Consider the following 14,734-nt stretch of genomic DNA (forward strand, 5'->3'; position numbering starts at 1 on the left):
ATCACAACAGAGTTTTAGGCACTTGACTGCCTACATAAAGACTACATTTCCCAGACTCCCTTGCAGCTAGGTACTGCCATAAGACTAAGTTCTGGCCAATGGGATGTGAGAGAGTAACAAGTCTGTAGCTTCTGAGTCCAGTCTTCCACTTCTCCCTGCCTCATTCTGCTTGGCTGGACTAGTGGTGAGCCCTCCTGGACCAGGAGGATGAGGGCAACACAAGATAGATACAGCATAACAAGACTCGTGACTGGATAGAGTTGCCATAGCAGCTCTGGACATATACCTGACTGCTCGGTGAGAAAGAAATAAACATCGAAATTACTTGAGCCATTGTTATTGGGTGTATGTGTGTGGTAGTAGTGGGGAGTCTTTGCTTGAGCATCTGAACCTATATATCCTAACAGAGAGACTGGCTTCCAGATTTTCACTCTCTCCTCTAGTGTTAATGGGAATCCTCCTATGCTCTTGGCCATGATAGGTTCCTGCCATGGCATGTCAGTGTTTTCTCAGAGTGGCTGAGAACAATTGAGAGACTCAAGAAGTTCACTGACCATAAGAGTCACTTTAAACAGCTGGCGAAGCCCAGCGAGGGGCAAGTGACTGCATCCTTGTGGCTAGTTTTTTTTTTTTTTTTATATGAATGAACCATTCTTTTTTTTTTAAATTAATTAATTAATTAATTAATTAATTTTGGCTGTGTTGGGTCTTCATTTCTGTGCCAGGGCTTTCTCTAGTTGAGGCAAGTGGGGGCCACTCTTCATCGCGGTGCGCGGGCCTCTCACTATCGCGGCCTCTCTTGTTGCGGAGCACAGGCTCCAGACGCGCAGGCTCAGCAATTGTGGCTCACAGGCCTAGTTGCTCCGAGGCATGTGGGATCTTCCCAGACCAGGGCTCGAACCCGTGTCCCCTGCATTGGCAGGCAGATTCCCAACTACTGCGCCACCAGGGAAGCCCCTTGTGGCTAGTTTTTAGTCCTTTCCCAACAGACAGATTCCTTCTGCCTTGTACAGGGTCACATGCTTGAGGCTGGCATCCTGGGTATGCAGCAGACAATAATGAACCTACTCTCAGGTGTGCTGGGAACATTAAATGGTAAAATAGATACAAGGAAGCTTTGAAAAGCAAGATGAGTAAAGAACTATCTTCGGAGTAAACCCAACACAGGGTCCACTTTTTCTTTCCTTGGCTCAGAAATGAGGCCCTGCAGAGAGACCACTGGCACTTGAGTCAGAGGGACCTGGGTTCAAGTCCCGGCTCCACTGTTCACTAGCTGGGTGGCCTTGGACAAACCCCTTCATCTCTGTTTCCTAATCTGTAAAATAAAAGTAGGTCCTTCAGAGGTTGTTATGAGGAGTCGGTGAGACTGATTATAAGATTCCTGGCACCTAGTAGGGGCTTGAGAAACAGGAGCTCTGGCGATATGAGACAGTGGAAAAAACATGGTTTGAGTAGGAAAGCCACGTCTCTCCACTCAGGTTCTGCAACTTGCTGGCTGAATGATCTGGAACAAGTGACCTGGTAGGAAAGCCACGTCTCTCCACTCAGGTTCTGCAACTTGCTGGCTGAATGATCTGGAACAAGTGACCTGGGGTTTGTCAGCCTGTTTTCTTATCTACAGGATGGCGGGCAGCAGGGCTGCCGTGAGGATGAGGGACAACATGTGAGGACCTCTGGGCACAGAGCCTGGCACGTAGTAGGTGCCCAGCTGCCGGGAGCTCGGGTGGGCGTCACTTACTCTGCTTGACGTCACTGTCGGGCGCCGGGCGGCCTTCAAACCGGCCATCCCTCTGGTTGTTGAGCAGCTCCTTCTCCCGGCCCACCGAGTTCTGCTGCCGGGAGACGCCGTCCAGCTCGAGGACGCCCGCGTGGGCGGGTGAGCCGGAGCCCAACTTTGGGGCTAAAGGCTCCCCGCTGCTCTTCTTTAGGTAGGAGGCTGGGGCCCAGCCCTCTTTGCCCTGGTACCTGGGAGGAGGGGGAAGGATGCCCGTCAGGCTGCTCTGCCAGGCCCGTGGGAAGAAGCTGCACTCCTACTGTGAATCCCACTTCGGGTCCCAGATGGCAGGAACGATGGACCACGACTGCCCAGGGCCAGGGGCTGGCACACCGCTTGCTGCCTCCTGATGAAGCCTAAGCCCTCAGCTGGGCCTCCCCAATCTGGCCTCTCCTTACGTCCCCAGCCTCGGCTCTCATGGCAACCCCACGTCCCGCCCCCCCCAACACAGCTTGCGCTCTCCCAAAAGTTCCACCATCTCTCACCCCCCTGCCCCTGCTGTTAGAGACCCTCTGCCGGGAAAGCCCATTCTCTTTTGTGCTCCTTTTTCCCAGCTCTGCTTAATACCATGCCCCCTCTCAAGCCTTTCCCGAGCCTCCCTCCACGGTGCCCCCACTGTCTCCTGCACACCCCACAATCCCAGCACCTATAACACACAGTGACACTTGGCTGTGACGGTCCTGTCTCCCCACTTAGATCTCGAGCTCCTGGGGGCGGAGATCATGGATGATTCATCTCTGTGTGTGAGGGCCCTCGCTCCCAGTGAGTTGAGTGAAGAAAAAAGGGGGCAAGTGGACAAACTGCCAGTGGACCTGGCAAGGGTGAGCAGCCACAAAGCTCTGCTACATTCCTGGTCCCCGTACAGTCATCCCCACTGGGACAATGATGATAACGATAAGTGACACTCAGTGGGCACCTACTCCACGTCATTCCTGTTCCAAGCACTTCACAGCTATTGCTATAGTTCATCCATCCAACCTGGGGGTTGGCAGAAATGGATTCAGACCTAGAAAGCTGGCACCAGAGTCTGTGCTGCTTTGCTGCCTCTTCCCAGAAGCCCCAGCTCCCGGCACAAAGCCTGGCATAGGCAGGGGGGGCCTCCAGTCATATTGCTTAACAAGGAGATTAAACACGCATTCAGATGAGAACGAAGCAGGTCGGGGGTTGGTTCCAGGGTTACCACAGGTCACTGAGCTTCGGAGTGACTGAGACCCTGACAGACCAGCTCACTGAATTCCAAAGGGAACTGAACGAATGTAACAATCATTTAATTCTCTGCACTATGGAACTCGGTTGAATAGCATGACCAGAGGGGTTGATTGGGACCAGAGGTGTGCTGGAGCCAGCTCACACCACTTGTGAGAGCCAACTGTTCATATCTCTTCCCAACTCGGCGTTTAGCGCCATCACAGTGGGAGCTGAAAATCTGCCACGGTGGGAGTATTTACACCACAGAAATTGGCAAACACCGCAACTCAAGAGCATTTTCCCTTGGAGAGCTGGCTGTTAAAATTGCCAGCACCCCACTGGTCTGAACCACAAAACAGGTGCCCACACCTTTGGGGACGACATCTAACAGACTGGAGATGACATATGGCAGGGTCACATCTCTCGTCAAGAATCACCTTAAGAACTAAATAGCACTGCGTTTCAATTAAAAAAAAAAAAAAGTCCTTTATAACTGGAAGCAAACTTAAGAGGAGGCAGAAATCTGTAGTTTGGTGTCTATCAATCTTAAAATATCCTCTCAGAAGGACTAAATCTTGTGCTAATTGGAAAACGTTAGACTACACGCAATCCGGGCATCACTGTGAGATAGTTCATCACTTGGGGGCACAAAGCCATTAGCAGAGAGGCAACACATGCAATGCTGAGTGGGCTTTGGGGTCAGAAAGGTATGGGTTCAAAACCTGGCTCGGTCACTTTCTAGCTTCAGTCAAACCTTCTGATGACCGCGGCAACATCCACTGCAACCTCATGAGGGACCCTGAGCCCAGTCGAGCCACCTGAATTCCAGAGCCACTAAGTTTGGGGATAAATTGTTATACAGCAAGGTAACACATACACTCCAGATATGTGAGTTATCGTTGTCATTACTCCGGCTTCAAACCTCAGTTCTGAGGAAGTCTTCCTGACTCCCGGGCTGAGGAGCGCTCTTCTGTGCTCCAAAGTCCCCCGTGCAGCCCTCCTACACCCCACTTGCCTCCCTGCCCTGTACTTGTGTCTGAGTCTGTCTTCTATGCCTGTGGGTGTGAACTACTGTCTCTTTCTCACTGTTGACTCACCAGCTTTCAGTAGAGAGCTTGGCCCAAAATAGATTTTGGTGTACGTTTGCTGAATGAATGAAGGGTCACACACTCAGCCCCATGTGAGTGGTCCCAATATCCTGCCTCATATCACGGCACAGACACCAGGTGGCAGGGACCTCAGGCTTCTTCTCTTGCCCGAATATCCTGAGGTTGCACCCTGCCCGCCCGGGTAACCAAGGAGGGAGTTCCCCGGACTTTCATTACTAAAACTGGGAAAGTCCCAAGCAGAGCAGGACGAGTTGGCCACCTTACCTACCTATGAGCTTTCAATTCCATCACATAGGTGAAAGAGCTGTGACAAAGTGTTGGGAAAGCCGGTCTCCACTGGACTCTGAGAGATGACGGCAAATGATCAGCTTTAGGACGGGCTACTGTCCGTGTGGTATTTAGCGTCCTGTTGCTCTCAGGGCGGGGCTGGAGTGGGAGATCACTCACACAGGGCAGCTTCAGCCTCCGCTTACTCATTACGAGACACATCTGGAGGTGGAGACCAGTCTTGCTCAATTGGGTTACTGCTATCGGTGGTTCAGTGTGTTTAGAGACGGTTTTGCTTATTATGGATTTTTAGAGAAGGATATGGGTAGGGAAGGAAGCCAAACAGCACAGAGGAGAAGTGTCCTTTTATAGCTCAGGCTGAAACCTCACCTCCTCTGCAACTGCTTACAGATATCTGTGCAGCTGGAGCCTATATGACCTGAAACCCACCCAGCTGCAGAGGGTACCTGATCTTCCACCAGCCTTCCAGGTTTTTCTGGATGACCTCCACCACAGCTCCTCTCTCCAGGTTCATTTCATCTTGGTCACGAGCTGTGTATGGGTAGATGACTGTGTACTTCTCCTCTGTGGGGACAAACAGATGTTGGGGTAAGTCAAGGACACTATAAGCCCCGGGACGTTGATGGCCAAGGCTGTGATCTGAGAGATGCCCTCGTAAGGAAGGATTTCCTCCAAAGACTTCTGTGCACCATCTCTGTTCCCACCCCCCTGCCCCTGGCCCCCAATAAGCGACCCTCACTTAGCCCTGGACGACCCTGTGCAAGCAGCAACAGGACACAGGACAAACGGCAGGTCAGTTCCTCTGAAATCCCTCAGCATAATACATTTGCACTCACCTTCCTCAAATCTGTGCCTCAAGGTCACCTTCCTTGACCTTGCCTTATGTAATACCCAGACCCATGGCACCCTCATCCCCCTTACCCAGGTTTATTTTCCCCCCTTACCAGGAATTACCTTCTAACATACCAGATAATTTACTTATATTATGTTCCATGTCTGTTTCCCCCGCTAGAGTAAGAGCTCCAGGAAGGCAGGGGTTTGAGTCTGTCTTGTTCATTCCTCTACCTCTAGCACTGGGCACGGTACTGGGAATATTTAGGAACTATTTAGTAAAATAGTCAATGTTTAGTAAATGAACAAGTCCCGAAGGCCTGGTGGGAGTCACCTTGCTCATGCTGCAGCAGGGGCGGGGCGGATGTTAAACCCTCTGTGGCTCCTCTGCAGTTCTTAGTGGCGGAGGGTCAGGGACAAGCTGTATTTGGCAGCATAGTTTGGGGTGGAATCACTACCAGGGAGGAGACAGCTAGCAATGTTCATTACCTAGCTGGTAGCTGATGTCCCTTTTTCATTGTTTTCAAGCCCCTGGATCCGACCACGCCTGAAGCTTCAATTTTATTTTTTAAAATTTATTTTTTTAATTGAGATATAATCGACTTATGGGTGTACAACATAATGATTTGAGATATATATCATGAAATGATTGCCTGCTTCTGTTTTCATTAACACCACTGGGGTGCCTTCCATCCCACTCTCAGTGGTTCCCTGCTCCTACCCGCAAAGCCAAGAGAGCTGCCTCCGGCTGTGTCCCTTCCACAGCAGGACCGTACCCCCGACCCCCTGCTGGGCCCCGCTGGCAGGGTTGTTCATTGTCACACTCAGCCAGGGCCCTCCAGAGAGCAAGAGCATAGCTCCCATCCCCAACACTGTCAGCAGTGACTGCTGAGACAGATAACAGATGAGTGTCCTAGGGGAGCCAGTGACGACAGGAGAGGGCTTTCCTGTTTTGGTTGCATTGCAGCCCGCAGGGAGGGACTGAGCCAGCTGTGGGCTGACGTTGATGGTTAGTGTGTCCGGGCTGCCTCTCTCTCTCTCTCTCTCTCTCGCTGGGAAAACACCACAGGCTGCCTGTGGCCTTCCCAGCTGGTGCAGAGGGAGGCGGAAAACACACAGGGCGTTTATTTATTTATTGATCTGGCCCCCTGACCTGCTCTGTGGGGGTTGAGCTGACTCAAGCTGCACACATCCTGTATACAGCGCAGTCAGCTGTTCTCCTCACTCACAGATACAGGCTGGGGTATGGGTGCTGTGAAGGGTGCTGGGGGTAACTCAACCCCGTGGATGCACAGGTTTCGTCTGGCCAGGTGAGAAGGGGCACTGCCTGGGTCCCGGACTAAGTACTGTCAGTACTACAGGCCCTGGACTCCTGGGGATTCTCTAGCACCCAGAGACCCTCTCTGGGCTCCGTAGGATGCTCAGGGTTCCCTAACAAAGGGAAGTGGGAGACCTTGTAGACTGCACGGTGGGTAACACTGCCTGCTTACCATCCGTCTGCCCTTCCTCTGGTGGCACTGCCAGCCTCCAGCCACATGTTTGGGTGAGGCTGACCTCGCCACCACCCAGAGGGATGGGGAGGGTGCATGACGCTGGCCTGGCCAAAGTGACTGGCCACCGTGACTAGTTCAGGGATGGCATGTGACCCAACTGGGTCAGTTGGAACCAACTGATTGTGTTGAAGGAGAAGCATTTTCTTTGGTGGTGTCCCTGAAGGGTGCCTGGAACTACTGTCACCATGAGACAATGGTTCCAGCAAGGTGGAGAATGGGAGCTGAGGGTGGCGAGAATAAGCCTCAGGTGCCAAGGACAGGTAGAAAGGGAATGTTGCCTGCCATTCCAGTAAACAAAGAATGTTGCCGGCCATCAAGCCATGAGCCACTGCAGTCATCCCCAGCAGTGCACCCTGAGGGGAATTTGGGATGGAGAAAAACAGGAAGCATTCTGTGCTCTGGATACTGGCCTTAGATAGTTAAGATGCATATCTAAGGAATAATTTCAATGAGATCAGATTCTTGCATCTTTCTATTCATAGAAAAGCACTAAAATCATTAACTTATCTGTTTTTTGTGATTAGCAGTAATCTTTTGATGTTAGACTACACGTTTTGTTTTGTTTTGTTTTTCCAGCCAAAAACTCCTGTGTATCCTGGTTCCTGCCTTACCCCTTTGGAGCAGTTCCTCAGAGCTATCTGAGAGGCTGTCTCCCGGCCTAGAGTCCTCAATAAGGTGCCTGTATAAAACTTAACTCACAACTTCTTGGTTGGGCATTTTTCTTCAGTTGGCAGACATTTTCAAGCTCCTGGATCCAGCCATGCTAGAAGCTGACCCTACCCTAGGGTTTTCAATGATATGAGTCAATACATTTCCCTTTTGCTTAAGCTGGTTTGACGTGGGTTTCTTTTCCCTGGCCACTCAAATGCACCTGATGAAGGGAACAGGTCACTGGCTCAGCATTACAGGGGCCCCCAGGCTTCATTTTTTAACCTGGGAAACTTTAGGGCCCCAGGCTGACAAACACCCTAAGCTCCCTCCTCCCAAACCTACATGCCAACACACACGGTACAGACCAGATCACCGTTTCTCACATGCAGCAGGCACGGGCAGTCCCAGAGCATGCAGATGCAGGGACCCGGTTCCGAATACCGAGCGGGGAGGAAAACTCCGAGGTAGGCACCTTGACGCCAGCTGATGGCATACAGGTCCCCCAGAGTTCGGCGGCGGCCCATGGGCCGGGGCAGAGACCAGTATCTCCATGAGACTGGATGGGCGGCATGTGGGGGCGAAGGGCAGAAGGCAGAGGTAAGAAGAAAGCACTTCCAGTGTCTTGAGGCAAAGGCGGCACCAAGCACGTGCTCCCACTTAGGAGCAATTATTTCTGAGTCTATGCCACGCCCCAGGTGTCTCAGAAGGACCAAATCCCTGAGTACTAACCTTGAACTTGAGTGAAGAGCCACCCAATAGACACAATGCTACTCCCAGCATGATTATGAAGAGGCACTAAGAGAAGCCCTCATGGCAGGGGGAAGAAATGTACAAACCCTTAGGAAAATGTGGTCTCTCTCCCATCTTCTAGCTGTGTGACCCCGGGCAAGTGTCTCTACTTTCTGAGCTTCTTTTCTCATCTGTAAAATGGGGACAATAATCAGTCCCTTACAGAGACATGCCCCATGGTAGGCATCATTAACTGTCTAAGGGAGCTATAGTTTCCACGCAGCACATGACTACCCCTTAATCTGAGTTGATTTTTGCACTTTCTCATTAGCCCTGCCCCTAGAGCCTGGTGGGCCCCCAAAACGCAGAGCAAAACAAAAGGCATTTTACTCTGCGGGTGCTGGTTGCAATAAAACTAAATGCAAACCACGTATGCATTTCTTCTTTTTGCTAACCTTTGAGCATAGAAATATCCCTTCTCCTTACCCTCTTTTCTGTTAAATACATACTCAAGTGGCTTTGTGTTTTCTAAACAGTCAACTAAAAGCCCCAAATATTCAACCCTAGGTAAGGCATAGCTCTATGATAATAACTGTTCCTAGTTACTTATTGTTTTAGGTTCTTTGCCAAGTGCTTTGCATGTGGGATCTAATTAAAAAAAAAAAAAAAATCCCATGACGTAGATACCATCGTTTCCATTTTTAGAGGAGGTGGCTGAGGCATAGAAAGGTTAAGTTGCGGCCCAAGACCGCTCAGCCAGTAAGTGGTACAAATTCAAATTCAGTGGTGAGAGTCAAGTTCAGGTCTGACTCCAAAACCCTACTGTTTATTAGCTAAAGTGAACTCATACTCTAGATTTAGGAATGCTCCTGGAGGGAAAGGGGAGTTGGCTGGGCCTTAAGATTTCTGACACAGCGGGAACCACTCTTTAGGATACCTGTAGGGAAAGTTCTCTGGGAAACAGAAGTGTGTGTGGGTGAGTGGAGAGGGTCAGCTCTGATCCTGACACCCAGTCAGGGCCATTAAACCAACACAGAAAGCAGACAAAGCAGAGATCTTTACGGATGGCTTCAGATGTCTTGTAAATGAGCTTGGAGCAGCCCCAACACCTTGGCCATCAGAATAATTCAAGGGAGGAAGAGTGAGGTGTTGACAGCGATCTGGCTGGGCCCCATTGAGGTCCCATGGAGGTATCAGGGCCCCAGCTCCAGCCAGGCTCACCTGGGTTGGCTCCCCAAGGCCCCTAAGAAAGGGCGGGCTTGCTCTGCCCCAACCCCAGGGCCTGGCTTCAGGTACACAGGCTCTTGGGCCTGATCTTGTGAGCCACTGAGGCTGGGAGGCAGAGGCTGAAGGGAAGGGATTGGGTGAGGAGGCCCTCACATGGGTGACGGCCGGCGGCACAGGTCTCCCCAGTGAGCCGGAGGCCCCGGCTGCTTCCTACCTTCTTCAGGCTGTAGGGAAAACTCATCCTGCACACCATCCTGTCCTTCGAGGCAGGTTGCAGGGACCCAGCCTTGCTCTTCAGCAGTGCTGACGAACCACCAACCTGGGAAAATGAGGGTGCAGACTGATGTTAGTTGGGTCAGGTGTGAGGGCCGGGCATCAGAATACAATATTAGATTCAGCCGCTACAGGAACCAACGCTCAGCGTAAGGCTCAAAAGTCACCATTTTATTAGTAGAACACAACTACCCATGTTAGCTGACTGCTAACTGCTAGAGACAGGCTAACAGGAAACCTGCTCGGGAGTCGGGGATGGGGGTGGGGAGAGAGGTTGTCCTAAAGGATGAGAGTAAAGAACGTAGCTCCCTTCACTAAGCTGTGCAAGGCACTAATCATTTTACTTGCATTATCTTATATCATCTTCACATTATTATTCCTACTGCACCGACGAGGAAACTGAGGCTCCAAGAGGCAAGACTCGTGCAAGTTCACACGGCTTACGGCTGAGCTGAGACTTGCACCCAGGGCTCTCTGATACTGAAACCACTGCCCTAATAACTTATCTGAGACACTGATTTTGCATCTGTCCGTGTCAAGGTAAATCTGGCTGCAGATATAACAGTTTGAGAGGCTGTTCACTGAGACTTGGGCCCTCCCGTTTTAGAGAAAGGGCTCTCATGGAGCCTGTGGTAGGCAGAATAACAACGCACATGGCAAAGAGTTCGAATTAAGGTCACAGATGGGATTAAGGTTGCTAATCAGCTGAACTCCCAAATAGGAGGTTATCCTGGCTTATCTGGGGGGGCCCAGTATAATCACAAGGCAGGCAGAAGAAGGGTCAGGGGGAGATGTGGGTAAGGAAAAGGCACAGAGAGGGGAAACACTGCTGGTTCTGAAGGTGGAGGAAGGGGTCACGAGCCAAGGGATGTGGCTGGCCTCTAGAGAATGGAAAAGGCAAAGAAGCAGATGCTACCCAGGCCTGCAGAAGGGAACAAAGCCCCAGCAGTGCCTTTATTTTCATCCACTGGGGCCCATTTTGGGCTTCTAACCTCTAGAACCATATGATGATAAATTTGTGTTGGTGTAAGTCACTGAATTTGTGGTAATTCGTTATAGCAGCCACAGGAAGTTAATACAGGGCCCAGCTGGCTCTGCACAGCATAAATGGAAAAATAGGATCTGCTCCCCAAGATCACAAACCTCCAGGCCCTGGAGACCCCAAAGGAGAAGAGAAGGAAGGGGCAGACTCTGGACTAGCTTCCCGGTCTTACAGGGAGGCCTTTGCTTTTGAGCTCCCTGAGGTAGAAGCCACCTTCTGCTTTACTCGACTGGGTGCACCTTTTAAAATACACGTTTTGGTGGCTGGGAAGTGTGTGTGTGTGTGTGTGTGTGTGTGTGTGTGTGTGTGTGTGTGAATGAATGGGGTTGATAAACCTGCGGAAAACCAGAAATCAGAAATATGCCATATATGCCTTCCTAAGGACTCCTATTTGTAGGTATCCGTGCGGGGTTAAGGAACGTGTCACAACAGCAATGACAGCAAAGATGCGCCAGACCGTCTCACTGCTTCACATCTACTACTGACTGGCTGAGTCCTCACAGCAGCCTGTGAGCTGCATTCTATTACTGCCCCATTTTACAGATGGAGAAGCCAAGCTCAGAGAGGGGCAGTGACATGACCAAGGTCACAAAGAAAGTGGCATAGCCGGGATTCGACCCAGGCCATCTGGCTTCACAGCCTCAGCTCTTAACTACTGGCACAAATGCCTCATGCTTTGCTGGAGGGAGAGTAAATTGGTATGGCCACAGTTTGGAAGCAGGTCATTTGGCTGTATCTTAACATTTAAAGCATGCATATCTTATGGTCCAGCAGTCTTCTGCGTACCTAACCTAAAGAAACACTCACCAATGTGCACACAGATATACTGTTCATACTAAAGGAAGATATGGCTTATAGCATGCCATATTTTCAAATAGTATGCAGATGTTAAAAGAATAAGAGCTAAATGTTGACTTAAGAATAAGCATGTTGCAGGTCAAAATGTATAGAATGATACACCACTGGGCTTAAAAAACCTACAAAATTATATATAGACCCATGAAATATGATGTGTATGTATGCGTGTATATAGTTATATATATGTACGCATGTGCACATATATGTATACACACGTGTACAAATGTGTACACTGTGTACATACATATATACCTGTACAGAGTTTTCTTAAAAATAAATAAATTTATTTATTTATTTATGGCCGCGCTGGGTCTTCGTTGCTGCGCGTGGGCTTTCTCTAGTTGCGGCGAGTGGGGGCTACTCTTTGTTGCGGTGTGCGGCCTTCTCATTGCGGTGGCTTCTCTTGTTGCAGAGCACAGGCTCTAGGTGTGTGGGCTTCAGTAGTTGCAGCACGCGGGCTCAGTAGTTGTGGCTCGCGGGCTCTAGAGCACAGGCTCAGTAGTTGTGGTGCACGGTGCTTAGTTGCTCCGCGGCATGTGGGATCTTCCCTGACCAGGGCTCGAACCTGTGTCCCCTGCATTGGCAGGCGGATTCTTAACCACTGCGCCACCAGGGAAGTCCTATCACTGTACACATATTTATACACATGTGTGTATACATTTATCAAGAAGCATTCACCCCAAACTGATAGAAGGGCAATCTGGGTTTGCAAAGGGGACTAGGCCTGAAACTAGCGGAAAAAAATAGATTTTAACTTTATCATTAATGTTTCAAGAAGAACACAGCCATATATTACTTGGGTAAGTAAAAGGTAATTAAAAACAAATGTTGAGTTTGTTGGCCACTTGAAGATCTGGACATATGCCTTTTCCCTGCTGTCCTCTAGACACACCAGGCTTGGCCCCCACCCCATCCTGCCTCCTCCCCTTCTCCCAGCAACGTGTTCTTCCTGACGTCGCTCAAGCGGGCAAAGCAAAGCGGGGTGGGGGTGGGTGGGTGCTCCCTTCTTCCATCCCCACGGAGCGTCCCGGTCATACCCACAGACTGCCTGTACTCATTTCTAGGAATTAGAACGTCACATGGCCTTGGGGCCAGCTGGAATTGGTTGGGAACTCCAGCTCAGCAACCTGTCACAAGATCTGGGGTGAGTGACTGAGTCACTTGGAGTCTTGGTGTCTTCAGCTGTGAAGCAGGGATAACAACTGCTGTACTGTGTAATCAAGAAGTTTTGGTTGGCTAATGCTCATCTCCTGACTAATGGAAACATGCTCCAGAGGCTGCTGGAAACAGTCTTTCCCTGTTTGTTGGACCTTAACTAGTCACTGGGATATCACAGAGATTGGCCCACTAATATTGCTAGTCAATGTCACATTTTAGCTACAACAAAGCCAGTGGGGGTTTATGCCACTTTTTCCTGGAAAGGATCCACTCATCCCTTGCTCCTTGCTCTCTGTCTTCAATGGTACCAATGCCCTACTGCAGCTAAAGAAGGCAAAAGGGAAGGAAACACATTTTTGAGCATCTATGTGCCAAACACAGGCTTAGGCACTCTCTATGTACTGCCCCATTTAATCCTTGAAGCAGCCTCCTTAACGAAGTTACCTGGATGGCTGTGAAATGCAGAGTTCAGGTGGAAACCCAGGCTAAGTGTCTCAGTCACATCACATTCTGTCCCGGCCAATGTACAGGCAGACCTCGTTTTACTGTGCTTTGCTTTACTGCACTTCATGGATAATGTGTTTTTTACAGATTGGAGGTTTGCAGCAACCCTGCATCAAGCAAGTCTATTGGTGTCATTTTTCCTATATAGCATTTGCTCACTTCGTGTCTCTGTGTCACATTTCGGTAATTCTCCCGGTATTTCAAACTTTTTCACTCTTATTATATTTGTTATGCTGATCTGTGATCAGTGATCTTTGATGTTACTATTGCAAAAAGATTACGACTCGCTGGAGGCTCAGATGACGGTTAGCATTTTTTAGCAATAAAGTATTTTTAAATTAAGGTATGTACATTGTTTTTTTGACATAAGACTACTGCACACTTAATAGGCTACAGTATAGTATAAATGTAACTTTCTTTTGCACTGGGAAACCAAAAAATTCATGTGACTCGCTTTATTGCAGTGGTCTGGAACCAAACCCACAATATCTCTGAGGTCTGCCTGTACGTGACCAGTGGTCCCTGTGATGGCACGTGGGCTGAGGCAGTGTGTCCATCCCACCAGAGCCCACAGCTGACAGAACCTTCATGAGGACTCCCATGGTAGCCAAAGGCAAATCAACAGAGCAAATTTCCAGTGGAATGCTGGACTCCGTGTCTCCAAGTACTCTGAAACCAGAAGGAATGTTCATAAAACGTGAACCTCAGGACAAGTCGACAACATCTGACCCAACAGGATGCTGGTGAGCTGTGACCAAGTGGAGTACTCAAGCACTATGATCAAACAAGGCCAGCTTTCTAGGAGGCCATCAACCAGATCCGTGGAAACTGACCAGCCTGGATTGGCCATTGCAGCTTCTGCACTCCCAAGCGTTTCCTGTCCCAGAGGCTTGGTGACAGTGTAGGGTGGAAGGGAGGTGGTCTAGGTCCCCTACCTGACTCGTTCTTCTCGATGATGTCTACCACTTGCCCCACGCTGAGGCTGATCTCCGAGCTCTCCTGCTTCTGGTAGTCTGCCACCACTACATACTGCTCCAGGACCATGGGGTCCACCGAGGTCAGGTCGCCCCCTGGGGATACAAAATGCCATCACACAACCCATGTGTGAAGGAACAGGAGCCAGGGGGTAGGGTGGGTCAGGAGGACACTCCAAATAGAGAAAGAAGCTGTGACAGGACTTGTCTCAGGGTCACCTCATCCATTTATTCTTTCATTCATTTGCTCACTCAACCACCAAAATTTACCAAGTGCCTGTCCTTGTGCAGGCACTGTGCTAGGCACTAAGGATTCAGAGCTGATGTGGTACTTGCCCTGAAGAAGCTGACAGCGTAGTGGGAAAGTTCATTCATTCATATCTATCCATCCATTCATCCACCTGCCATTATTCACCCATCATCGTCCACCCAACTGAACATCCATTCATCATTCATCCAACCAAACATCCATCTGTCTACCTATCCATTGCCATCCATCCATCCAAAATCACTCATCTATTAATTCACGAAGTCACCAGTGATGTTCCAAACACTCTTATTAGATGCTGGGCATA

General features: G+C 49.9%; 1 protein-coding gene across 2 annotated transcripts in view; it reads right to left on the reverse strand.

The window, feature by feature from the left end:
* The window catches only part of SH3PXD2B (SH3 and PX domains 2B), a 112,066-nt gene that overhangs the window by 18,037 nt on the left and 79,295 nt on the right, over nt 1-14,734 (reverse strand). For both annotated transcript variants that reach the window (XM_068536367.1, XM_068536366.1), the window contains exons 7-10: nt 14,121-14,255; nt 9,565-9,669; nt 4,806-4,923; nt 1,739-1,965 (exon numbers count right to left, since the gene is read on the reverse strand). In XM_068536367.1, coding sequence (XP_068392468.1) covers nt 1,739-1,965; nt 4,806-4,923; nt 9,565-9,669; nt 14,121-14,255 — 585 coding nt within the window. The remainder of the gene's footprint in view (nt 1-1,738; nt 1,966-4,805; nt 4,924-9,564; nt 9,670-14,120; nt 14,256-14,734) is intronic.

This window comes from Eschrichtius robustus, chromosome 2 (assembly GCF_028021215.1).
Source record: "Eschrichtius robustus isolate mEscRob2 chromosome 2, mEscRob2.pri, whole genome shotgun sequence".
NCBI lineage: Eukaryota > Metazoa > Chordata > Mammalia > Artiodactyla > Eschrichtiidae > Eschrichtius > Eschrichtius robustus.